Genomic DNA, 27,994 nt, shown 5'->3' with positions numbered 1-27,994 from the left:
AAGATCTGGGTCTCAAAATAATTAAAGCATAATTTAATTTTTATTATTTTATTATTGCTTAGACAATGGGTGGACGAGCTCACAGCCCATCTGGTGTTTAGTGGTTACTGGATCCCATAGACATTTACAACGTAAATGTGCCACCCACCTTGAGATATAAGTTCTAAGGTCTCAGTATAGTTACAACGGCTGCCTCACCCTTCAAACCGAAACGCATTACAGCTTCACGGCAGAAATAGGCGGGGTGGTGATACCTACTCGTGCAGACTCACAAGAGGTCCTATCACCAGTCATTTTTTTTATTTTATTATATTATTGTAAATTGTAATATAATTGTTGCGATGATTAAGGTTTCACTATTACAATTCGCTTTCTTGAGGTAACTCGTTTGTCGACATGACATGTCCTTCTTCAAACGAGGCTTGTGGAGAGTATTAAGCGGTAGGCAGCGGCTTGGCTCTGCCCCTGGCATTGCTGAAGTCCATGGGCGACGGTAACCACTCACCATTAGGTGGGCCATATGCTCGTCTACCTACAAGGGCAATAAAAAAAAGCTAGCTGCCTTGATGTTTCGTTTTTGTTACTAATTGCCGATAGTTTTGAGGGGCTATTCTGATTTTACTGAAAGGGTAAGCGTACTCACGAGGCTGAACCTAAGAGAATTCGTTAACACTAGTCCTAACAAGAGCAGTGCTCCGCCGAATCTACCATCGGATCGCAATCGCGAACCATTGAGAAGATCCGGCAAGAAACTCATTGGGTTGGGTCCATGGTTTTTTTTTCCTTTTTTTTTCCTACTTATGCTGATAGCCTTGAGAGGCTATTTCAGTTTCGCCTTAATGTGAAGGCAAACGGGGCTCAAACCGGAGTGTTGCCAAGACTGGCCCTAGCAAGAGCACTGCTTCGGAGAATCTACTGCCGGATCGGAAACGTGTCTATGGGTTAGTTCGCTCGTCAGCCCTTCGTTGCAAGCGACGGGTTCAACGAGGACGGTGACCGGTGGGAAATCGAACCCTTTATTTATTTATGTATTTTATTTATTTCTTTTACTTCAGATTTTGCATCCATATTACATTCATTAACAATAATATTTCATATAGAATACTAAAATTAAATAAAAACAATAACTACAATTAAGTTAGCTATTGCATCGACCAGCTTGATTACAATAGCGATTGATAAAATGGCTAAAAGCACCGAGAGTGGAATGTGGATGATCCGAAATGTATTGTTGCCCTGTCGTCTGAGTTACTTTTATAGCCGTTACGACCATGTCTACTATGTTCCAGATCATTCAAGAGACGTTCCGGTTGTTTTGATATTCGTTTTTTGTTATTGGACAACAGATGGCGTTGTCGTACCGGCATAATATTTGTATTGGTAGACTAGCTGACCCGGCAGACTTCGTAGTACCTCAATCGATAAATAAAAGACCTAAACTTTTGTATAAAATAAACTTAAAACAAACAAAAGGAATCCGTCCGACGGGGGACACATCAAAGGAAAAACAAAATTGTTATTTTTATTTAATTCCAAGCATTTTCATATTTATCTACCCTTTAAATCTTCTCTGGACTCCCACAAATAATTCAAGACCAAAATTAGCCAAATCGGTCCAGCCGTTCTCGAGTTTTAGCGAGACTAACGAACAGCAATTCATTTTTGTATATGTAGTGTTATATTATGTGTTCTTGTTTCAGCCCGATCCGAGGGTGTGCCACACGTCTCTGATGGAGCAGATCAAACGCGGAGCGACCCTGCGTCGGAACAAGCACTGCAACGACAGATCAGCACCGAAAATACGCTAAACACGAAAACAGACAAAGGAAATGCTACTTTAAACGCATACGCGATAAGGTAGAAATTTGACTGCTATATTTTGCGAAACATTAATGTGTATGCAGTGCTCTAACACAGAGCATTGAATGGATCAATACGTTAATATGATTACAACTTAAATGTGTAGAGAAATAAGTTCGAATTTTGATTGGTGTTAAAAATAGCAATGGCAGTACGATCAATAACGAAAGTATTCAGAACTTGAAACGTTCTTATACTACTTGTTATAAGGTTGAAAATTGTGCGGTAAATCTATGTTATTTAAATAATGTATTATCCTCACGTAAACGGGTAACTAGGTTCATTGAAGACTCGCATTACTGAAGACATAAGGTCGTTTATCGTGTAAATGATTTCGCACCTTAGAAACTGCATTACTGCTGTGGGCCAGAAATAGGCAGGATGATGATAACTCTTACTCCTAACACAAACAGTTTTTCTGTTATTTTTTTAACACGCAATGGAAAGCGTAGGAAGCATCCGAGTTTATTAACACATGTACATACTACATACACACACATACAGACACAAAAACGCATGTTAAAAAGAAATTTCTAAAAAAAAAGGATTTTTTACAAATTACGATTCCGATATCAAGATATCGTTTCACGATTTCCGTTATGTCGGATGCTTTGCGACATTCGTCATCTCGATGCCTCCAATGAACACTACTATAACTCAAAATTATGAAATTTTCGTTTTTCACGCAAATCGCTTCACTATTTTAAAAGTATTACAATTAATCATTATTGATGGGGTTCGAAGCAAGAGTAAATCAGCTGGTTACACAAGAAGAAACCATAAATGTATCTGCAATAATAAAGGTTTTATCAACTTTTGGAACGAAGTTCCTTATCGCGCGTTGTGAAAGGGGGCTAGACGGAAAAAATTCTTACGAAAAGTTGTCACGACATTTTTTAGATCCGTCATTCTGACCAATCAACGTGTAGGCGCTTATCGCGTGACATTGCTCGCATCCGATTGGTCCGCGTAATGAGTACAGTTTCTCGAGATAGCGTTTCAACAATAGTAATTTAGTTCATAGTATTGTTTTTTTTTCCTTCATAATGCCGTAATTTATTATTATAACTTTAAAAAAAAATTACAATTCCTTCACTAATTAATCGAAAGGAACTTCGTTCCATCCGGGTGTCCCTTGACACCTCTAAAGTTTTTATTTTTTCGTTTAAACGCTCCCCCTGTAAACCTACGAATTTGGAGTTAGCGTAGTGTTCATTGGAGGCATCGATCTGTGACGTGAAATGACCATATAAAAACAAAAATAAAAACATTCATCAATTATCATTCGTTTAGTAGGCAATGTTTAAAATTGGGTAATATGCACAAGCATAAATGAACCGTTATTTTCCTGTATACATTCATATTGCTATGTAAATCTAGCATAAGCTATTACGTAAATGGCTACCTACATAATAGGAAAATGTAGTTGATTATCATGAATGTTACGTGTACAAATCGATTCTACGAAAAAAAAACAACCATATTTTTCATTGCTTCAATGTGTGTAAAGGAATAGCATTTATTTACTGTTTACACAATTCAATTCGCTTTTGATTAAACAATGAATAGGTCATTTTAAAATGACTAGTGATCCCGCAGTAGTCGAAATTGGACTATGATTAATTGAAATTATAAGTTTGAACATTATTATGGTTCAATTGTCAAAAATTATTATACTTCTATAATCACAGATCTCGCCAAGACTACAACTGTAGACAAATAATATTAAAGATAAACAATATTAACCTATTTTCAATTTGACCACAGACTTTAAGCAACAACAAAAGTTTGACAATAAACATAGAGTATAAATATGTGTGTGTGTGTGTGTCAAATACATGGTAGTGTTTGTAATGTTTTTTTATTGATTTAATGTATTAATGCATAATTTAAAAAAAAATTAGCATTCTGCACTCCTTCATTGTATTCTCTATAAGTGTGAGAAATTTCATAATCCTCCGTCCGCGCAATTTTCGTAAAAAGGGATACAATTTTTTTGCTTCACGTATTAATATATAGATACTGTAAAAAAAACAAAAAAAAACTTTCATTGTTGAAATTTCAACAGCGGCAGACCTACCGTCGAAACTGGAAGGCTTGCCTAACAACAGGACGGTAATTTAGAATTGTGGCGAATTCCCTTTTCATACCACGATCAAAGTATTATCCTTGAAAAAAGTGCAATACGGACGCGTCAGGCGTTTACTCTCCAGTCATACAGATTTTTGGTAGGCAGCGGCTTGGCTCTGCCCCTGGCATTGCTGAAGTCCATGTGCGACGGTAACCACACACCATCAGGTGGGCCGTATGCTCCGTCTGCCTACAAGGGCAATAAAAAAAATTATGTTCCGAAAAATAATAAATTTCAGTTAATATATGAAAATAAACAGGTATGTAGGTAAAATTAAGGTATTCGAAAAAAAATATACATAAATCATCTATGTATGATTATTTATAACTGGTGTCTTCAGATCTATAGCTTGTCTACCAAAAAACAAAGAATTTGGAACTTACATAGTGAATCCGATAAATGACTCATATGGTTCAGATAAAAAAAAAAAACCAAAAAAAACTTAACGACGGTGAACCGCAAACAGGATTAAGCGGATGTATATCCAAATACCAAATCTCTTATTAACAAACAACAATAAAAAAAAAACTTATGGAATCATTCGTAAAATTAATAAGAATTATTTCAAATATAAAACCTGAGCTCTGTTGTTTTCAATGTTTTAGTTTATTTTAATGGACAGTTTTAATTAACATGAACCTTATTATCACGCAATGTATCACAAATAAAATTTGGTCATGTTAAGGTGTACTACAATACAATCTACTCGCTCTTAAAAATTAATAAATAATGAAATGAATAGTAATCCGTAATTAAGGCGTTCGCTCTCGCGGTCGTTGACCTCGCACGTCAGTGGATTTTTAATTGTGATACATTGCGTGCAAATCATTTTCGGGATCTATCACTAAACTTCGTTTTTAATAGAACTAATATAGTTTTAACACACGCTGTACATGTAATTGTAATTTAAATGTAATTATAATGTAAAATTACTGGTGGTAGGATCTCTTGTGAGTCCGCACGGGTAGGGACCACCGCCCCGCCTATTTCTGCCGTGAAGCAGTAATGCGTTTCGGTTTGAAGGGTGAGGCAGCCGTTGTAACTATACTGAGACCTCAGAATTTATATCTCAAGGTGGGTGGCGCATTTACGCTGTAGATGTCTATAGGCTTCAGTAACCACTTAACAACCAGGTGGGCTGTGAGCTCGTTCCCCAATTTAAGCAATAAAAAAAATGAAAATAGTTGTCCGTTTACATTAGTGAGAAAAAAGCCTATCGCCATTCCGAACTAAAGATCTTTTGAATGAAATTATCAATTTCGGCCTTTCTTTGACTATGTACTATCGAGGCTAGAAGGGTTCTTTTGTTTAAGCGTCATTTTTGAAAATTCAAATGAATTATGAATGAGTGAATGATTTATTATATTTCAGACAGCAACAACAAGTCCATATGTGTACATAGTATCGTTGAAATATACTTAAAATTACCAAAACTAATCAAATAAAAAATATACATTTATTAAACGCGAGCAACAAAGGCGAGCGACCGTATGTTCCATGGGGAGTGCTCCGAGGAATTGTTCGAGATGATACCGGCATCTCGTTTTTACCATCGCACCGCCCGCCACCGGAGTAGAGTTCATCCATACTACCTGGAGCTACTGCGGTCATCCACAGTGCGTTTCCAGAGATCTTTTTTGCCACGTACCATCCGGCTATGGAATGAGCTCCCCTCCACGGTGTTTCCCGAGCGCTATGACATGTCCTTCTTCAAATGAGGCTTGTGGAGAGTATTAAGTGGTAGGCAGCGGCTTGGCTCTGCCCCTGGCATTGCTGAAGTCCATGGGCGACGGTAACCACTCACCATCGAACCAGAACATCGAACTCTTGATGCTGCTAATACCAATTAAAACGGATATTTTAATTATAAAGATAAATGTGTTATATTAAGTGAAATGTCACTTAAATCAAATCCACCGATATCGTTTTGTTGTGACTTAACATCAGGTTTGCTCGTTCACCCAGATAAGAAACAAAAAAGAAAGATGTAGGCTCACGACGCGCCTATGAAATGACGCGACGTCAAGTAAAATCATGACATTTGTTGAATGAACGAAATCTCATATTTTTTGTAATATTGCCCTCACCCAAATAAGCGATGTTATCTAAAATTGTAGCTATATCATAATTTAGTTATGAAAAATCACATATCGTAAATATTCCACAAATATAGAGTCGAAATATCGACTAATATCGACATTTGGTTTTAATGAAATCTCATATATTTTATGTTACTACCCTCATCCAAATAATGAATGAAATCTGAAATTGTTTATATCATGCATGAATGATAAGATAAAACATTCTTTAATAATTACCTCTTGAGTGTGTAAATGTTGGAACATTGAATATATTATAATATAATAATAAGATTAATGTATAAATTACCGATATTATCGAATGTGAGAACTGCATATCCTAGGTAATAACGATTTGTCAAATTCAAATTTTTGACTTAACCCGTTTTGAGTGTCTTCAATTATCGAACATAGCAGTCAACAATAACTCACGCATGCTAACAAAATTTATTGTATGCCTAAAATAAAATACATTGAACTATATATGTATATAATATCTAAGATGAACATTATATAAACTATGTATAAATTTTCAGACTTTTGAAATTCTATTTGCTATATATTGTTAAAGATAGACTGAATACTGTTTAGGTTCCGTGCTATTTGCCATAGTGTTGTAATTAGCTAAAATAACGGCTTCTTATTAGCTTTTAGCACTTTTTTTTTTAATTTTAAACCCTTTTATTCCACAGTTCTTGTCATGATTTCTAATTTTTAGTTGGATTTTCATCTTAAAATATCGCTATCAAAAACTAAACCTTATTCCGTACCGCAGTCGATACAGATTAGCGTAAACGTATTTCGCGTTTGTGTAAACGCGTGCTACGCGCTATTTGTCGAGTCGTTATTTTAGCTAAAATAAATCTTAATACGTAGATCTAAACGAACAATTTTGGATAATGACTTTTTACTTATTTTTTTTAACGCAAATCGAAACAGTCGAAACTGAATGAAAGTTTTTGCATGACAAAGAATAATATTAACTTATTCTTATTTGAAGTGAGGAACTTTATTATTATTAAAAAAAAAAAACACTTGCTATATAATTTCTATCTGATAAAGTAATGTCTTCTAAGTAATTATTAATTGAAAATGGTAAATCGTTATAAAAGGTTTTTTTTTATTTTTTATTATTTTAATTTTTTGTTTTTCTAAGCGTGTTTATAAAAAAAAGATAGGTGTGTAGGTGTAGTTGTTTTTAAACATATCGTATAGTGAAGAAGTCGCGTAATTTGACGTCCGTTACTGTGTTTCGTAGTATTTGTAATTATTTCGGTAGCGTGGATATTATATTGTTAATCATAGAAAAAAGCATGTATTAAAATTGACTTTTTGATTGAATTGATTACTGGTGGTAGGATCCCTTGTGAGTCCGCACGGGTAGACATCACCACCCAACCTATCTCAGCCGTGAAGCAGCAATGCGTTTCGGTTTGAACGGTGGGACAGCCGTTGTAACTATACTCTTATATCTCAAGGTGGGTGGCGCATTTACGTCGTAGATGTCTATGGGCTCCAGTATTTAACCACTTAACGCCAGGTGGGCTGTGAGCTCGTCCACTCATCTAAGCAATAAAATATAAAATAAAAATAACTGAGTTGTTGTTTATAGACGCGCAGAATCGACATTAAAACACTAGGGCTTGTTCTTTTCAAATCAAAACCAAATTGCTATAAGCTTGTAGCGGGTACATATAACGAAACGCTATAAATTAATAGCAGGAGCATATCATGTGATTGTGACTAATCGCAATCTCTTCACACTAGATCTACTAATCACATCATAATGATAATAATCACATACACACATCTACTAATCAATCACTAAACTAAGCACAATCACTATTTTTTCTAAAAGAAACCGGTTTACGTTATTGAGCACTAAATAAAGAATCTCCAGTAAAGTTTGCTCATGGAATGCTTTTCGTGATTTTCACACTAATGAACTGTTATAAGTTTTTGTGTGATATGTTCACTAATCTTGTTCACCTCTTCGAAATAGTGACGTATGGACTTTTCTTTTGAGCATTTCTAAAGTCATACCTTCTTAGGTAAATTGAGGCCCTCAGCGCAAAAGTGACCTAAGCTTAACATAGTTAGTATGGAGGCAATTAGGTTGGAATTTTCATGAATTTGAATTTTAGTAAACAAAAAAAAAAAACAATACGCGCAAAAATAATTTTTACAAAACTATCTGTTATCTGTGGGTGAGACTAGGGATAGGCCGGTTTTGCATCAAAATTTATTATATTTTAAATAAATTCCAATATACGTCATATAAGCTTGAATAAAAAAAAAATTGTCGGTTAGGCCACTTTTGTGCTGATGGCCTCAGTTATACTGTGTTAACCGCTGACATTCAGACATAAAACGCTTTGACAAAATGGCCGCCTGACGTGATTTTTTAATATGAGACGCATTGTAGACAAAAAAAAACAAGTTATTTATTATTAATATATAATGTTTACATTCTTTTGATATGTGTAATAAATAATATAATTTCCACGTAACCGTTCAGTGTATGTAAAACTTCCGTTTAAAACTAAAAACTATTAGATTAAGAAGAGACTTTTTATGTAAACTGATTATGGTGAATTGGTGGAATAAAAACATTATTGTCCGAAGATTGGTCTTTTTTTATTTTCAGTCTATTTTCAGTTATGCAAATTTAGTTTTGGCGTTTAATGGTATTTTTGTTGTCGATAGACGATAGTCAGCCCTCGATTACTCTCTTTAGACAACCCATACCCTGGGCCAGGAAGGTCAAGTACCTGGGCGTTACCCTGGGCGCATCGATGACATTCCGCCCGCATTTTTTTTTTTATTTTTTTTTTATTGCTTAGATGGGTGGACGAGCTCACAGCCCACCTGATGTTAAGTGGTTACTGGAGCCCATAGACATCTACAAGGTAGACGCGCCACCCACCTTGAGATACAAGTTCTAAAGTCTCAGTATAGTTACAACGGCTACCCCACCCTTCAAACCGAAACGCATTACTGCTTCACGGCAGAAATAAGCAGGGCGGTGGTACCTATCCGCGCGGACTCACAAGTGGTCCTACCACCAGTAAAATCAGTCCGCGACCGTGCCGCGTTTATTCTCGGCAGACTCTACCAAATGATCTGTAAGCGGAATAAAATGTCCCTTCGGAACAAGGTGACACTACAAAACCTGCACAAGGCCCGTCATGACTTATGCGAGTGTGGTGTTCGCTCACGCGGCCCGCACGCACATAGAACCCTCCAATCCCTACAGTCCAGTTTTTGCAGGTTAGGCGTCGGAGCTCCGTGGTTCGTGAGAAACGTTGACCTACACGACGACCTGGGCCTCGAATCAATCCGGAAATACATGAAGTCAGCATCGGAACGGTACTTCGATAAGGCTATGCGTCTTGATAATCCCCTTATCCTTGCCACCGCTGACTACGTCCCGAACCCTGATCACGCAGGAGCCAGTCACCGTCGACGCCATAGACACGTCCTTACGGATCCATCAGATCCAATTACCTTTGCATTAGAGGCCTTCAGCTCTAATACTAGGAGCAGGCTTAGGGACCTCGGTAACCGTACTCGTCGAACTCGGCAAAGAGTTCGACGTGCAACCTAACCCATGGCTGAGTTTCTCGCCGGATCTTCTCAGCGGGTCGCGATTCCGATCCGGTAGTAGATTCATTCGCGAAGCAGTTGCTCTTGAGCTGTTAAGTCTCCTTCGGGGGCGCTCGGGCAGCTGTTAGCAAATCCCACCCCTCCTGGCTGAGCCTTTGCTCGCCCACCAGCTGTCCTGGTGAAACTGGAAATGTCTCCGGGCCACCAGTAATCCTTCAATCATAAAAACAAAAAAAAACAAAAAACGATAGGTCAGTGTGCTTGGTGTGAGTTTTTTAACATTCTCGATAGCGTAAAAGTTAACTCAGATTTGTATGGAGTTGGAACGTTTACCTACGTTTGTCGCTAGGGGCGCTGTTTTTTTTATAATTTGTGTTAACTTTTACGCTATCGAGAACGTTACAAAACTCACACTAAGCGCACTAGTGGAAAATGTTAATGCGAGCTCATGTTCCCAACCAACCAGTGCGGGAATGAAATCGTTTACGACACGGAGCTATTTTTTTTTATTCCTTAGATGGGTGGACGAGCTCACAGCCCACCTGGTGCTAAGTGGTTACCGGAGCCCATAGACATCTATAACGTAAATGCGCCACCCACCTTGAGGTATAAGTTCTAAGGTCTCAGTATAGTTACAACGGCTGCCCCACCCTTAAAACCGAAACGCATTACTGCTTCACGGCAGAAATAGGCAGGGCGGTGGTACCTACCCGTGCGGACTCACAAGAGGTCCCAATACCAGTAATTACGCAAATTATAATTTTGCTAGTTTGATTTTTATTACACGATGTTATTCCTTCACCGTGGAAGTCAATCGTGAACATTACGGCAAGTACGTACCTATTTCATTAGAAAAATAGGCTATTTGTGCTTTCTAGTTTAACATGTGGCGCTGGAAGGAAATCCATGGTGATTAAAAGGGTTTTTCCTACAAGAATTTAGTTAGTTGTCGAGAGAAATGAAGCAGTTACTATAAATAAGTGATTGTATAAGTAATTATGTGTAAGTGAGCTAGGTGTTTGTTCGCCAATATGTACAGGAAATAAAATTCATATTTCCAGTTTTTAAGTATAGCATTTAACATTGGATTTTTTTACTGGTGGTAGGACCTCTTGTTAGTCCGCACGGGTAGGTACCACCACCCTGCCTGTTTCTGCCGTGAAGCAGTAACGCGTTTCGGTTTGAAGGATGGGGCGGCCGTTGTAACTATACTGAGACCTTAGAACTTATACCTCAAGGTGGGTGGCGCATTTACGTTTTAGATGTCCATGGGCTCCAGTAACCACTTAACACCAGGTGGGCTGTGAGCTCGACCACCCATCTAAGAAATAAATAAAAAATAAAAACATTGAAAATAAGGTATAGTTATTTTAGAACGTGGAAAAACTCGACTGACAGTAGTCACGTATTACAATACTAGGCGGGGTGTGCGCTCATCTGCCTGTCGACAAAAATGAAAATATAGTACTTAGTGTAATTAAATTATAAAAAAAATATTCATCAACCCGATGACTAGTATTAATAGTAGGTGTCCAGCTGAATGACTATAATTCATTATTAATTTAATATATTATTTACGTATTACCATAAAATGCGTGCAATTCGGTGTAAATGATGTTGTCAACCCGATGGTATTTATTAGCCGTCTAAGCTATATGGAATGTTTACGTTGTAAATTGATAATTATTAGGTATAGGTACTTATTTAAATTAAGAAGCTATTAAAAAAAGTTCTGTATTATTTATTTAAAAAAAACAAAACTAAGCGTTTCTGTGTTATTAGTATTAAAATTAATATGAAATTTTTGGAAGTTTTTTTTTTTTATTGCCCTTGTAGGCAGACTAGCATACGGCTCACCTGCTGGTGAGTGGTTACCGTCGCCCATGGACTTCAGCAATGCCAGGGGCAGAGCCAAGCCGCTGCCTTTTGTTAAACAATCATGCTCAATGGGCTGGATCGAATTCTACACAAGAGCTTATAGTCTGGATTAAAACATAGGATATTTAATGGTAAATGACATGGTCTAAGAACTAAGTAAGCCGGGTATATAATTACAAAGCCGGATGCTTCGTGATTTGGATACCAGCAGATTTACGAATCGAGTGCAAAATGGTAATTTATTGACCAACGATTGACACAAGGAATATGATTAACGCATTATCTCGAGAAAATGCAACGTCTTTCATTATTTTTTAATTTCATATTGAACTTTTTTTCTTTAATTAATCTAATATTTTCCGAAGCTGTGCGCTCAATAACTTTATGCTTGGTTCAAGAACTTTAATCACCTCTTTGGTATTCTAGATACTGATACTGGCCACTCCACCACAAGGTATCAGTATGAATCCATGTCCAAGTCAATATATGTGTTAGAGTTACTTGACATTTAATTATTTTTTGCGGTTAGTTCGGAGGTATTGCCGCTTGACATGGAAATGCCAATGAAGGGAGGGTGAATATGAGGGCTCAGCTGGAAGGAGAGGATATGCGGAGGTCCCAAAGAGGTCTGTCAGCTCGAAAGCAGCTGATCAACGAGAGCATCTACCACCGGATCGGAATCGCTGTAAAGGTTCTGCCATAGCTCACAAAGAAGCTTGAAAATGCTCGTCCTTATCCTATCCATCGTATCTTAGCTCAGCGCCTTTGCATGTTCAAAGTTTCCCTTCCTTTTAGACCATCGGAGAAACTCAACTAGTAACTGCGACCTACATGGAACTATCGGGTGGCTTCTTCAGGGCTAATTCAGCCTAAAACTTACGTAAACAGATCTTTTGGAGCAGATAACACATTCTCAGGTACTCTGTCAGAAAAAGCGGTCTACTTTCCAGCACAAAATGTTATAGAACTGGTAGATTTAACCTTCCTGCTTATTTCTACCGCAAAAGATTCACCTATTTCAGTCTGATTGGCAGTACAGCCGTTTAAGTAATACTAGCGACCCGCCCTCGCATCGCTTCGGAAACTGTAATTTATTATTGATTTCTCCACTATTTAATGGATGTTATTATACATATTATAAACCTTCCTCTTCAATCACTCTATCTATTAAAAAAAACCGCATCAAAATCCGTTGCGTAGTTTTAAAGATTTAAGCATACACAGGGACAGACAGATATAGGGACAGAGAAAGCGACTTTGTTTTATACTATGTAGTGAAGATACGATATTTTTCTTTTATTTTTCGTTTCTTTGAATTTTTGTAACTTATGGTTGGAATAAATAATTTTCATCATCATTATTATTATTATAATTCAAATATGTTGATGGTTTGAAGTCGACCTAAACGCCCACTCAGCTAAAATGGACAATCGAGTTCACACCCCATTTAATATTAAGCTGTTTCCGCTATTCATAGGTACTAATAGACTACTACTGCTCTGCTGGTGCTATCCTACGAAATAGAACCCTTCATAGCTTCGCCGTAGAAATGCTATAAATACATAATAATATATAGGTAGGCAGCGGCTTGGCTCTGCCCCTGGTATTGCTGAAGTCCATGGGCGACGGTAACCACTCACCATCAGGTGGGCCGCATGCTCATCTGCCTACAAGGGCAATAAAAATATATGTATAAACCCGGTGTGTTTAATTGGTAAGTTATTTACGATACTGATACTACGAACGGATTTTGTCGTAATAGTGACAAGATCTATCCAAGAATCTTTGAGTTAATCGCTGGAATCAAAAAGTTATTATTCATCTACCTCATGTGTCAGGGCGCAACACTTAACAATTCCACTCTCGGTGTGCTTAGGCTCTTCAAGCACCGGTCACCGTTCTCGTCGACTCCGACGAAGAGTTTTCAGGAAGTTAGTAGATTCTGCGAAGCACTGCTCTTGCTAGGGCTAGTGTTAGCAATTCACTCAGGATGAGCCCGTGAGCTCACTTACGGAGTTGGAATAGTCTCTTAGGCTAGCGACGATTAGGTAGGGAAAGAAAAAGATACCAAGAGACGCCGTTTTACGCGATCCTGCCACCGGCTAGCTTGGAGTTTCAGTAAGTCTCTCCATCTGGTCCTTTCAATGGTACTTAGGATGGTCGACCGTCCGATGAACCGTAAACATAATGCATGAAATATGATTTCTCAACAATGGTTTGGCGCGATGCGAATCCTACTAACGATCAGAAAAGGGAAAAGAAAAAAAAAGATGTGTGGTGTCGTGGGAGACCGGATAGGAACGAAGTTCCTTATTATAATAATATTAATTTTAAGTTCTATTCAAGGTGTAAAGAAAATAAAACTGGAGGTTTTGCAACAACCCACGGTCGTTCGGTAACGTGCGAACTTATTGTGGTACACTTCATTCACGGTTGTTTGCATAAGAGTCAGTGTATTGCGCAAACAAACGCTCTGAGATCGTGGTCAATGAATGATAAAAAAATATGTTATTTTTTGTACGTTATTACAAAGTTAAGTCGTACACTGTGTGCATTACTAATAAACTCTTACGTTACGGACGTTTTTTCCCGTTTAAGATACCCCTCCGCATCGTCCCATAAGGAATTTCGTTCCAAAATGTTAACATCGTCGACCTTAGGCATCAGCTAACGCGAGTTGTGAGCCCTGCTGATCCAGACCAGAAATCTTCTGGTTATACGTGTGATTCACAACTAAAATGTGTATCAGTAAATACATTTACTATGCTACTAAAATACGAGGAAAACTTTTTAATAACTATACGTAACGTTTCGAATGTGAATTTTAAGCTTCATTCGCAGTTCGGATCTTGTCGGGGATCGTTCGGTCAACTAAAAAGGCTTATTAGCCGTAGTTGGTTCGACATCCTTTGATGTTATTATTAAATCTATCATATATTTTTTTACTATGTATAGTATAAAATTATATTTGTGCATCGCGGCGATTTGCGTATTTGTGTTTCTTGAATTCCCAAAATTTAAGGGAAATGGTGAGTGTTGACAACTTTTTCACAAGCTTTTATTAGTTTTTTTCGCTGGAGACTAAGGGGATATTCTAACTACGCCCGGACCGGTAAGTGAGCTCACGGGCTCAACCTAAGAGATTTTGCTAACACTAGCCCTACTAAGAGTACTTCACTGAATCTACCACCGGATCGGACTTGCGACCCACTCAGTATGTATGTACACATGTGTGCTATATTTATCTGTTTGTAACGGAATCCTTGAATGTCCTTTTTAACGATCTCAATACGGTCCCATTGACTTAAATTTTGCACATGCTTCAAGAACCGATAACACTAAAACTCCTTTCAACAAAAACAGGATAAAATCTATACTAATATTATAAAGAGGAAAGATTTGTTTGTTTGTTTGTATTGAATAGGCTCCGAAACTACTGAACCGAATTGAAAAATTTTTTCACTGTTTGGAAGCTACACTATTCCCGAGTGACACAGGCTATAATCTTTTTAAAAAAAAATTAAGGATCCTTACTAAAACTCCAATAATGTAACCCAAGGTGTAAAAAAATTACCTAAAATATTCTTTACATCGCGTGCCCTGCGAAAACTATTGATGATAGAATGAAATAATGCACCACGAATTTGTAGAATACATGTTATTTACAAAAAGTGTCGTGACAGCATATGTCTAACTATTATAGTTATGCTGCAATGAGTGTTCTTTTATTTTAAAAAATAAAACAATGTCAAATAGCGTTGAAATTTTTGTTAAAGACCCGAGCGAAGCCGGAGTGGGCCTCTTGTAATAAATAAAATGTCTTTTCTAGTTCGCTTTGCTATTATAAAAAAAATATTATTTATTATATCAGATGCGTGGACGAAATTACAGGCCACCAAGTGTTAAGGGGTTATCAGTGCTTATAGATCTTACCACGTTAATACTGATAACTAGCCGAAGACATGAGATCAAAGTCTCTAAAAGAAAGAAAGACCAAAATAGTAATAACAAGCGGCCCGCTCCGGCTTCGCTCGGGTCTTTAACAAAAAATTCAACGATATTTGACGTTGTTTTATTTAAAAAAAAAAACACTTGTTGCGGCATAACTATAAAAGTTAGACATATGCAGTCACGACACTTTTTGTAAATAATAATGCGGTCTACAAAGTCGTAGTACATTATTTTATTCTATCATCAATAGTTTTCGCAGGGCACGCGATGTAAAGAATATTTTAGGTAATTTTCTTACACCTTGGGTTACATTATTGGAGTTTTAATAAGGATTCCTAATTTTTTTTCAAAAAAGATTATAGCCTATGTCACTCGGGAATAGTGTAGCTTCCAAACAGTGAAAGCATTTTTCAAATCGGCTCAGTAGTTTCGGAGCCTATTCAATACAAACAAACAAACAAATCTTTCCTCTTTATAATATTAGTATAGATTAACGATTATCCCACCCCTTAAACTGGAATGCATGTCTACATCGCAGCAAACCAGTACCAATCAGGAATACGTACGTAAATAGACGTATTTGTTACGACTTATGTATGTATAGACGTATAGTAATTTGTTTGCGTATTAAACAAATATTGAATAATATGTTTCACAATAACCAGCGCTGGAAATTACTTTGAGTGTATGTAATATCGCGAGTTTCCTTGTGTTATACCGGATGCTGTGTGCTCGAGGTAAATTCGCTAAAAGCTAAGCTTATCTCGTTTTGAGAGCCGGCGTAATGTATGATTATAACGAATTGAAATGTCGATAACACAACAATAAAAAAAAAAAACCCTCTTCGATAAAGCGGCACGACACGAGAACCCTCTCATCGTGGCCGCCGGTAACTACATTCCCGATCCTGTGGACAGAATGGAAAGCAGTTGACGTCGCCCAAAACACGTCATCTCGGATCCTCCCGATCCACTAACGGTGCTTTTAGGTACTTCAAGCACCGGTCACCGTTCTCGTCGAACCCGTCGCTTGCGACGAAGGGCTCGACGAGCAAATTAACTCTCAGACACAGCCCACTGTGTTTCTCGCCGGATCTTCTCAGTGGGTCGCGTTTCCGATCCGGTGGTAGATTCTGCGAAGCACGGCTCATGATAGGGTTCGTGTTAGCATCGTAGTCAGGTTTGAGCCCCGTGAGCTCACCTACAAACGTTACGTTTTTTATAAATTTTAATTAATTTTAATCCTTCCAAAAAAGCTGCGCTGTGAGAGTGGGGTGTTTACGTTTACACAGTGCCACTAGATGGCACTCGAGTCATAAACAACGATCGGGTGTTTTGTACAAGCCCAGAAAAACTTAAAATGCCACGAAAATGTAAATATACGATGCTGATGCATTCTGTTTCATATTTGTGGTCAATTTATTAAAGTTCAAAAGCAAACTGTTTCATGCCAAGTATTTTGAAGTGAAAACTTCTTTAGAATCGTTGTGATTTCAAAACGGATGCAACGGAAAAAACGACAGGTAAGAGACACAAATACAAAGAATGAGACAGAAATATACATACTATTTAATACAGCGCCATCTGTGAGATTTCTTAATACTAACGTGTGTATGAAAGCTCTTGTAGTGAATTTTAATTTAGGATTATACGTGAAATTAAAATATCAATTCACAGAGGGCGCTACCTTACAATGATTTACTAATGACAAAATTTTACATATACTTAAGACGTTTAGGATAATTGTATTTTAATTTTGGAAGGTTTCACTTCTACCACGTGTGAATTGCACACATTTTGTTTTTTTTTCCGTCATACTTACGATCTAAAATATCGAAATTTTATGCTTTGCAATCCAAGTCAAATTTGGTGTTGACCCATGTAATGGTCAAATTTCATTAATTTTAATCACACATACAATAAAAAAAAATACGTTGACGTATTTACGTGAATGCGAACTCTTAGTATGGGCTGATATAATTTTTATTGGAGGCGTGGTGCAGGTCCGTAGAAATCCACGAACTCTCAAACACAAGAGCTCGAGCAATAAAGAATTATAACGCAAATGTTTTTGAATGTTAATTCTGCTTTAGTTTTCATTATATTCTCTGTCTCTTTTTCTCTCTATCTTTTTTTTATTTTTTTTTATTGCTTAGATGGGTGGACGAGCTCACAGCCCACCTGGTGTTAAGCGGTTATTGGAGCCCGTAGACATCTACAACGTAAATGCGGCACCCACCTTGAGATATAAGTTCTAAGGTCTCAAATATAGTTACAACGGCTGCCCCGCCCTTCAAACCGAAATGCATTACTGCTTCACGGCAGAAATAGGCAGGGTGGTGGTTCCTACCCGCGCGGACTCACAAGAGGTCCTACCACCAGTAAAACCTTAATCTGTCTCTTTCTCTCTCATTTCCTCTTTAGCCCTTATCTCTCTCTTTCTCTAAAACTCAATTTTTTAAAGCAGTCCCAACGTTATTCCAGAGCACAGATGTGGAATTGAAGCCAGCGGCAACCTTATCCATCACAACCCCTGGTTAGTCTACTTGGAGTACTACGTGGGTGATCATCAGAAGGAATACAGGTGTTCCGGCACGCTGATCAGCCCTCGGCACGTCGTAACAGCAGCTCATTGTGTCAGGAAAATAAAGTTCACCCGGTAAGTTTTACTCGCGTTTGTTAGACGAGAAAATCTTTGTGTTTTATTATGGGCGGTGATACTGGAACATCTTCAGGCTCCAATAACCCAGTCATCGTTCTCGTTAAGCTCGTCGCTTGTGACGAAGGGCTCGGCGAGTAAATAAACCCATAGACACAGCCCACTGAGTTTCTCGTCGAATCTTCTCAGTGGGTCGCGTCAATACCGTCTTTATTATAAGGGCACACGGGGCCCGTGCCCAGGGCCCCCATTCTCAAGGGGTCCCGAAAGACCGACAATTTCTCTTACACGTTTATTCTCAAAACATTTTTGTCGGGCACATTACACTTTTTTCACAAATCAGAAGGTATTTACAAGGCATATACTATGCTTGTAATAGAAGATTTTCTCAACAGAAATCCCGAAAGAAACCGTTATCGAAATCGTAACCAAAAAACCAGCAGCATTCTAATATCATTAATGACATATTATATCATACTGTATTTGATTACCTATAATAAATGGTCTCATACTCAGTAAAAAAATATTATTATAATTCGCTTTTTTTACTTTCCAAAAGGGCCTCAAATTCTTGTGTGCCCAAGGGCCCCATCCTAGTTTAAGACGTCCCTGGGTGGCGTTTCCGATCCGGTGGTAGACTCTGCGAAGCCCGGCTTTTGCTAGGGTTCGTGTTAGCAACAACGCCAGGTTTGAGCCCCGTGAGCTCACCTACTAGTTAAGGTTACGCTGAAATAGCCTCTCAAGGCTTAGGTAGGCAAGCTTAGGTAGGAGAAAAAAAAGGTGATATCAACCAAACGACTTGAAGATTCTCTGCGGCAGATAGCGGCTGTGCCTCTCTTTCTGATTTCCTTCAATAATGAAGAGCGCTTCATTTTCTTGGAATTTAAATACAAAATACATCCAAAGGCCACAGAAAACGGAATACAGACACAGAGCTGTCGCGACCACACTGCACAGTGACGCTGATGTGGTCTCTCAAGACGATCAGCTTAGGTACTAACAAAAAAAACCTCCGATAACCCCTTAGTATCAGAAAGGTGATATCACATATCTTGTCGCATTAAAACTGTATAATCTCAAAACTTACTAATTTTGAAGGAGAGTATTCTAACATGTGATATTTTTAATATTAATCATCTTTGCAACATTTATTTTTTATTTTGTACCAGTTACATTATCCGTCTTTTAAAATAAGAAAAAATTATATATTAATTTTGTTAATAGTAGTCAAAACATAGGAAAACTAAAAAAAAAACTAAAACTAGGTTACGCTTTTTTGACAGTATTTATTAGAAAAATAATACCAAATGATTCCGCATATTAACTCAATTTCGAATATATTTGGAAATTTTACACTTTTAATTCGAAAAGACGATATATTTTAGTTAAGAATCCAGTCTCACTTGAACTTTTCCTACCCGCCACTTTGTTATTATTAGATGACAAAAAAAATACCTTTATAATTTTTATAATGGCTGCAATGTAAGATCAGTATTTAGGCTATCTTCCCTCCTAACTTATCTACGACATTAAGCTCAACTTTGATGAACCGTCGAAGAGTTTGTAAAGCTGAACAAATCTCAGTGGAGTTTTAACTCAATTCAATGAACTATATCGAGGGATGAAAATCTCAAATATGGCTTAAGCGACAATTCAGTTAATACCCGATATTTATCTTTGTAATTAAAGGAGCTTTTTATTTGGTATTAGTATCTACAATTCGAGATATTTAATTGAACCTCAAGTTTTTTGTCAAGTTTGAAAGTCGGAAAAAAATTCCGACTTTTGAAATAAATACCATAAATAAAAAAGCGACATTTTTTCAACTTTACAGGAGAGCCAAATAAAGTTCAAACTTTTAAACTTTTCAAAGTTTGAACTTTATTTGGCTCTCTTTAAAAGTTTGAACTTTATTTGGCTCTCCTGTAAAGTTGAAAAAATGTCGCTTTTTTATTTATGGTTTACATGGGTGAACGAGCTTATGGCTCACCTGGTGTTGAGCGGTTACTGGAGCCCATATACATCTACAACGTAATTGCCGCCACCCACCTTGAGACATGAGTTCGAAGATCTCACAGTACAACGGGTGCCCCGTTCTTCAAACCGAAACGCATTACTGCTTCACAGAAACAGAGAATAAGACAGGGTGGTGGAAACTATTGGATTTCATTTGGCAAATTAATTCACAAAAGTACGGGCACCATTTTATTAGCAGAGCGGAAGTGAAGTGACTTGTCATAGATACATTAGTAATAACACATTATAGACAAACTAAACTAAATTATAGACTAACATATATAACCACAGAGTAGTGCACAGGTCCTAAAATATACTCAACAGAAACCAGACAGCCTTTTACCCGTGGATATTAGTAACTAATTTGAATCCAACAACAATAAGCAACATTACGTTTGGGATTTTCAGTCTGGCGGCTCGTCTCGGCGACTATGACGTTTCAACGGAGAAGGATTACGTGACGGGCTTGTGCTCTGATCCTACCCTGTCCATCCAAGTTTCGGAGATAATCGTGCACCCCGACTACGATGGAAAAGAAGGGGATATCGCGATTCTGAAACTGGACACGGACGCGCCATATACAGGTAACAATAAATACTGCTACGTTTTCTTCGTAACTCATCTAGTGGTTAGTCGAAGTGAAAGATCTAGTCCCCAAACCGGGTCTCTCCATTGGTTAGGAATCAGGAAGAGGCAATAACGATAGAGTCAATCAGTTCGAGCTTACAATACGTGGTACCATTGGCACTGAATTAAGGGAGAGAGTTACGAAATGTGGTCTTGACAGTTACGTACTGATGGAGATGCCGATGGTATCAAATTAACCATCGCAGTGTCAGATAGATTCTCGGATCGAAATTATAAAACTGTGACGATTTTATTCACTAGAATCACACCTTAAACAGAGTTTTATTTATGAACACTTATCTTCTGTCTATTAAATCTTATTTACCAAGACAAGGTTAAGTGGTGACCCTCATTCATCCGATGTTGGCCAAAAAGCCCACTATTAAGCACTATTCGAACGTTGAAAACTTTTACCATTTTCCTCCCAAAGCTCGATAATTTACAGCAGGAAGCTCGCTTTGGATAAGCACTTACGTTGCTAAGTTGTAAATACACAATTATTACTGATAGTGAAATAATTTCGTAAATAAAATTTTTGTACATTTGTTCATTAAAATATGTTTTAAATGAACTTTTTCTCTCTAGGCTTTCAAATCCCGTCATTTAATAAAGAACTTTGAAGTTTTTATTTTATTTATTGCTTAAATGGGTGGATGAGCTCACAACTCACCTGGTATTAAGTGGTTACTGGAGCCCATAGACAAATACAACGTGAATGCGCCACCCACCTTGAGATATAACTTCTAAGATCTCAAGTATAGTTACAACGGCTGCCCCACCCTTCAAACCGAAACGCATTACTGCTTCACGGCAGAAATAGGCAGGGCGGTGGTACCTACCCGCGCGGACTCATAAGAGGTCCTACTATCAGTAAAAAGTATGTGATGTTTAAGTATGTTTATTATTATTTATATAATAAAATCACTTTCCTTTCAGACTTCATTCGGCCGATCTGCCTTCCATCCAATCCGATTAAGGGCAACGTCACCCTTTACGCTACCGGCTGGGGGGAGATCCCCACTATAGGAATGTACAGTAATATCAAGAAGATCCTGCCATTACCCAACTGGTCTCTAGAGCAATGCCATAGAGTCTTCGAGAATCTGCCAGATAAGGTGCTCTGTGCTGGAGGCGAAGAAGGCGTTGATACTTGCCGCGGAGACTCTGGTGGTACTCTTGCTCTGGTGAAGGAGAGAGTGGAGTTCGTCGGAGTCACCAGCACTGGGTGCCAGCGATGCGGAACCAAGGGCTTCCCAGCTGTATACGTCAGTGTCTATGACTACATAGATTGGATAAGCTTGGTCACGAAACACTGAACTGCGAATGACGTGATGACCAGGAAATTTTCGATCTTTTGAAATGACTAAATTTCATAAGAAATAACCAGTCTATATAGATAGATAACCGTTGTACTATACTGAGATCTTATAACTCACGTCTCAAGGTGGGTGGCGGCATTTACGTTGTAGATGTCCATGAGCTCCAGTAACCACTTAAAAACAGGTGGGCTGTGAGCTCGTCAACCCATCTAAGCAATAAAAAAAATATTCCAATCAATCTATGTTTTATATGCAATATTAAAAAAAGCCAAAAAGATTTGTTTAGTGGCTTATGAGACCTCAATACGAAGACTGTCAAACACTTTATCGAAGTTCATTACAGTTAAAAAGTTCATTATGGTTCCGATAAATTAACAATATTACAATTGGGGCCGTCTGCGCAAAAGTGGCCTAAGCTTACGATAGTTAGTATGGATGAATTTGAATTTGAGTAGAAGAAAAACAATACGCTCAAAAATAATGTTTACAAAGCTATCTGTTATCTATGGGTGAGATAGGGATTGGCCGATTATGTATATAAAATGAATTGCGGTTCGTTAGTCTCGTTAAAACTCAGAGCGGCTGGACCGATTTGGTTAATTTTGGTCTTGAATTATCTGTGGAAGTCCAGAGAAGGTTTAAAAGGTAGGTAAATATGAAAATGCATTTTGTTTTCCCTTCGATGTGTCCCCCGTCGGACAGATTCCTTTTGTTTGTTTTAAGTTTATTTTATACAATAATGTAGGTCTTTGATTTATCGATTGAGGCACTACGAAGTCTACCGGGTCAGCTAGTTTTAAATAAATTCCAATATACGTCATATAAGCTTGAATATAAAAAATTGTGGGTTAAGCCACTTTTACGCTGATGGCCTCAATTGTAAATATTTGATAGGCTTAAAGATGTTTTATCTGGTGTCCGTAGGGACTTTTATTATTAACCTTTTATTTTAAATAAGACTGTTCTATAATATTGTTTAAGCGTCTACATAATTAAATTTATCCTTTATTATATTTGTAAAAAAATAAAAAATGAAACCGACTTCAACAAAGTTTATATATCGTCAATGCATACGAAGTCAATTACGAAATGAATTATTTAGGATAACTCATTAATTACCGGTCAGATCTTGATAATATTTAAAAAGGACCGCATAAGAAACACCTGTTTTGAAATAAAAAAAAGAATCGTGAAAATCAATCCTTCTAGAAAAAAGTTCTGCGGTAACGTATATACAAAAAAATATAATAATAATATAACTCTTTATTTAACACCATATTATGTACAGAGTAAACTAATAAAACAAATAAAAGTTGGTGATATAAATTGGCGGCCTTATCGCTGAAACCGATCTCTTCCAGGCAACCTGGAAGCATATAATCGAATTGCAAAAAGCAAGGCATATAATCGAATTGATACCGTTATTTATCGAAGTCGGTAAAAAATAATAAATACAAAAATATATAATATAGAAAATAACAAATAAAAATCTATAAAATCTATAAATATTAAAAAATATCCTAAAAATATCTTGGCTGCTTAATATTAATATTTCAACCACGTGCTATAAGTGAAACACGTCTAATATTTAACACACCTAAGTTCCATGAAGGCACGTTGAAGAAGTTAGGAATGCTGAATCTTTAATTAATTACATTATTTCTTTATAGCCATCCTTGCATTTTTTTCTTTACATCAGATCATAAATTATAATTACAATTGTTTTTAAGTTAAAACACCATTTCAATATCATTAGTTAAAACAATTAAAAAATAATTATAAACACTTACACACTCATATAAAGGGTGTTTCAATTTAATTAATTGAATTACAACTATCGGTGAAACGGAATTCAATCAGATCATAAATTATAATTACAATTGTTTTTAAGTTAAAACACAATTTTAATATCATTAATTAAAACAATTAAAAAATAATTATAAATACTTACACACACATACAAAGGGTGTTTCAATTTAATTAATTGAATTACAACTATCGGTGAAACGGAATTCAATGTTTGGTTAAGGCAATAGAGTCGTTTTGATTCGTTATTAAGTATATATCGATGGGTGAAAGACTATTTAGTTAAAGGGAGATTTCGCTAAATACGCGATTTTTCCTACCTATGCTGATAGCCTTCAGAGGCTATTTCAGCTTCTCCTTGACGTGTAGGTGAGCTCACGGGGCTCTAACCGGAGTGTTGCTAACACTGGCCCTAGCAAGAGCAGTACTTCGCGGAAAATACACTGAGAAGATCCGGCGAGAAACTCAGTGGGCTGTGTCTATGGGTTAATTCGCTCGTCGAGCCCTTCGTCGCAAGTGACGGGTTCGACGAGGACAGTGACCGGTGCTTGTGGTACTTAAAAGCACCGTTAATGGATCGGGAGGATCGGTAATGACGTACGAATACGCGCCATTTATCTTTGTAATGAAAGCTCCGTTTTATTTGATATTAATATCCACAGTTTGATGTTTTTAATTTAACTTTAACTAAGTTAACTCCATAAAAATAAATGAAGAAATTTTTTGTTACGATATATTTTCCAAATTTTAAATTTTAAGTCATTGTAAAGTTGCAAATATGGCGCTTAAACCTAATAACCTTTCTGTCCTCGCTATTATAAGATTAATTGAAGAACTATTGGTAATTTATAAATTATTTACCTATATGTAACCAGAATTACTTTTACGGTATGGCTTCGCTTTTTTTTTTATTGTATCCATATTATTTCCGACATTTCAAATGCTCCACAGTTTTTATGGTCGCATACGAAAATAATATCACGAGATTAAGTCGTAAAAGTAAATCTAATTATGTCTATAGCTAGTGAAAAGTCATGCCTATAAGTGTAGGGTGTGGTGATAAATTTTACATGTAGTTCTCATTATCAAACACTTTCGCACACTCAGGAGCTCATACGAGTGACACAAAGAAACTTTACAATGTATTCGTTATTACACGTGGTTATTACTATAGTAAATAATGAATTATTATGTAATCGTGTTTTATTAAAAATATTTCACAAAAAAAGGTTAAAAATAAAGTAACTGTCAATCGATTTCTTTTTTGTTTTATTTCAAAATTTCAAACTGAAACGCATTACTGTTTCAGGGCAGAAATAGGCAGGGCGGTGATACCTACCCGTGCGGACTCATAAGACAGCCTTAGTATCAGTAACCAGTTGTATTATCAATGTCTTTGTCTCAATCGTGTCTCTCTTGACTGAGTGGTCGTGTTGACATTTAGTGTTGGAGGGCAAAGTATTGACGGGCCTCACGAAGCATCACCATATCCCATTATTACCAATTCATCATCATTTTCCTGCCCTTCTTCCAGTCACCTGGGGTCCGCGTAACTTGTTTTCTCCTTCCATACTCCTCTATCATATACCATTTTTTCGCTCAGTCCCCTCTTATACATATCGTCTTTCACGCAATCCATCCATTTTTCTTAGGTCTACCTCTTCCTCTAAAGCTTTCTACATTCATAACTAAAACTCTCTTACCAACCTCATTGCCATTTCGTCTCATGACACGTCCATACCATCCCAAACGCGCACTTGGCGACTTCTCGGTCACAGGTGCCACTTTCAGACTTTTTCAGTTGCAAATAAAGCAAGGGGTACCATGGCAGGTTAGCTATTTACTCATTTCTTTCTTATCTCGTTTCTTAACTTTACTCATCTATAACAAAGCACTTAAAACCTTTTTTGAAAATAATTTGTAGGTCTCAAAGGTAGCAAATGCAATTTTATTGTGCAGAAAATAGAAAAGATAAGTCGTTGGTAGGTCCATCAGCTCCTTTATAAGACTTTATTAAAGCTCCCAGCTGTGGTTCCTAGCTGCGTGACAGTTACAGATTTGGAATCAAGTGAGGTGAGTGAAAATTGCAGGCTATGGAATGTAGGCCATATCATTCTAAAGGGATTGACATTCGGTATATTGTTTCAAAAGATTTATTGTGACTAATATAACCTATGTTAGATTAATCTTAATTTTGAGGGATTTTATTGTGTATCTGTGAGTCACCAAGGAATTCCCACTTTATGCAAATGAACACGAGATAGGCAAGAGACCGCAACCTTTTGAAGTGACTCAGACAAAGAATGTTTTTCTTTTGGCGCCACAGCTCTCAGGGAAAAACTGTGGAATAAGTTGTCAGCTTAGCTGTCACACTTCGAAACCCCTAGTTAGTTGTCATTCTTGACTACAACGATACTCACTAAACCGCAACCCGCGAATATTTCGTGGTAGGAGGTTGTCGGTATTTAACCGGCCGGGTTCAAAGTGCACTGCGTCACAAGAAGCGACCTGAATAAATAAATTTTACGGGTTTCTTTTTAGAACGAAGTTCCTTATGGGACGATGCGGAGGGGTGCCCTAACCGAGAAAAAACGTCCGTAACGTAAGATTTTTATTATTTATGTATAGTCTTAGTATGATTGCTATACAGTGTCTAATGTATAGTCTACGTGATGACGGCTATTATTATTATTCATATAAATAGCTGTTTCTTTGTATATTATTATTATATATTTTTTTATAAATCATTGTGAATAAAATAAAGTTGATAATTTTGTAAAGTAGTTTATATTTATTTATATCAATAAAAAAATCACAATACAAAATGTACATCCGAAGAATTATTTTCTTTATACCTCGAACAGAACTTAAAATTAATATTTTTATAATAAGGAACTTCGTTCTTATCCGGTGTCCCACGACACCACACATCTTTTTTTTTATATGGACAACATTCTTCCTTCGCTGCCGAAGTCGTAAGTGAACACGGGCTGCGTCCACTTGGATAAGCAATGCGTTTCGGTTTGAAGGGCGGGGTAGCCGTTTTACTGTGAAACCTCAGCTTAGACACACGTTTCAAGGTCAGTGGTACTATTGTTCGTGTTCATCCAGTTAGTCTATACTAATATTATAAAGCTGAAGAGTTTGTTTGTTTGAACACGCTAATCTCAGGGACTACTGGTCCGATTTGAAAAATTTCTTTCAGTGTCAGATAGCCCATTTATTGAGGAAGGCTATAGGCTCTATAACATCACGGTAAGATCAATACAAGTGGAGCACCAATAAAGAATGTTTCGAAACCGGGTTTTTTTCCCTTTACAGAAACGGTTAAAGTTTCGCTAAAATAATGTATGATAAAATTGTTCCCCTTTAAAAGATATAATAAAAGTTCGCGACAGCACATGTCTGTTGGCTTACTATAACGTTTTTTATGCTGACCAAATTTGTTCTAAAATAAAGCATTATTTGTGAACTATTCCACGCGGACGATGTCGCGGGTAAAAGCCAGTGTATACATACATGTAGATGTAACCACTTAAAGCCAGACTAGTCGTGAGAATGTCCGATATAAGTAATAAAACAAAAATTATTCACAATTCCGCGGTTACCGACCGTGTCTGCCTCATGACCTATGATTGTGACTATTAAGAATACCAACACCTCACCGTCAGCACTCGTCAGAGCATAAAGCGTACAGCGTATAAAGTCACTATTTATGTAAAAATGACAATCCGAAATTAATGACACAGAATCACTTGTAATTGTGGTCGCGTTAATTTTGTTCCCTACTTAATCGATTTTAGTCTAAAGAGCTATTCCATTTACGCCCGGATGGGTAGGTCAGCTCACGGGTTAAGCCTGAGAAAATTTGATAACACTAGCGCTAGCAAGAGCAATGTTTTGTTGATTTTTTTTATTGCTCGATGGGTGGAAGAGCTCACAGCCCACCTGGTGTTAAGTGGTTACTGGAGCCCATAGACACCTACAACGTAAATGCGCCACCCACCTTGAGATATAAGTTCTAAGGTCTCAGTATAGTTACAACGGCTACTCCACCCTTCAAA

The 27,994-nt window shown here is 37.2% G+C and overlaps 2 protein-coding genes across 6 annotated transcripts in view; both read left to right on the top strand.

Moving 5' to 3' along the window:
- The window catches only part of mim (missing-in-metastasis), a 162,444-nt gene extending 153,751 nt beyond the window's left edge, over positions 1-8,693 (top strand). For all 5 annotated transcript variants that reach the window (XM_089738986.1, XM_089738985.1, XM_028174872.2 and 2 more), the window contains one exon: positions 1,701-8,693. In XM_089738986.1, the coding sequence (XP_089595112.1) occupies positions 1,701-1,808 (108 nt within the window). In that variant the 3' untranslated portion in view covers positions 1,809-8,693. The remainder of the gene's footprint in view (positions 1-1,700) is intronic.
- Positions 8,694-14,373: 5,680 nt separating this feature from the next.
- LOC114243399 (CLIP domain-containing serine protease HP8) lies at positions 14,374-25,186 on the top strand. The gene is made up of 4 exons (XM_028174880.2): positions 14,374-14,582; positions 17,988-18,162; positions 20,587-20,762; positions 21,742-25,186. The coding sequence occupies exons 1-4, from the start codon at positions 14,501-14,503 to the stop codon at positions 22,119-22,121; spliced, it is 813 nt and encodes a 270-aa protein (XP_028030681.2). The 5' UTR covers positions 14,374-14,500; the 3' UTR covers positions 22,122-25,186.
- Positions 25,187-27,994: the final 2,808 nt, after the last annotated feature.

Source organism: Bombyx mandarina, chromosome 28 (assembly GCF_030267445.1).
Source record: "Bombyx mandarina strain Sakado chromosome 28, ASM3026744v2".
NCBI classification, from domain to species: domain Eukaryota; kingdom Metazoa; phylum Arthropoda; class Insecta; order Lepidoptera; family Bombycidae; genus Bombyx; species Bombyx mandarina.
Note: the sequence above shows the minus strand (reverse complement) of the source record. Positions and strands in the feature narration are given on the sequence as shown.

What these genes read in the sequence shown, in the direction of transcription:
- LOC114243399 (XM_028174880.2), top strand. Translation starts at nt 14,501, where the DNA reads ATGTATAGTATAAAATTATATTTGTGCATCGCGGCGATTTGCGTATTT. An exon ending in CCCAAAATTTAAGGGAAATG is followed by an intron (nt 14,583 to 17,987) that starts GTGAGTGTTGAC and finishes ACGTTATTCCAG; the next exon opens with AGCACAGATGTGGAATTGAA. An exon ending in AGGAAAATAAAGTTCACCCG is followed by an intron (nt 18,163 to 20,586) that starts GTAAGTTTTACT and finishes TGGGATTTTCAG; the next exon opens with TCTGGCGGCTCGTCTCGGCG.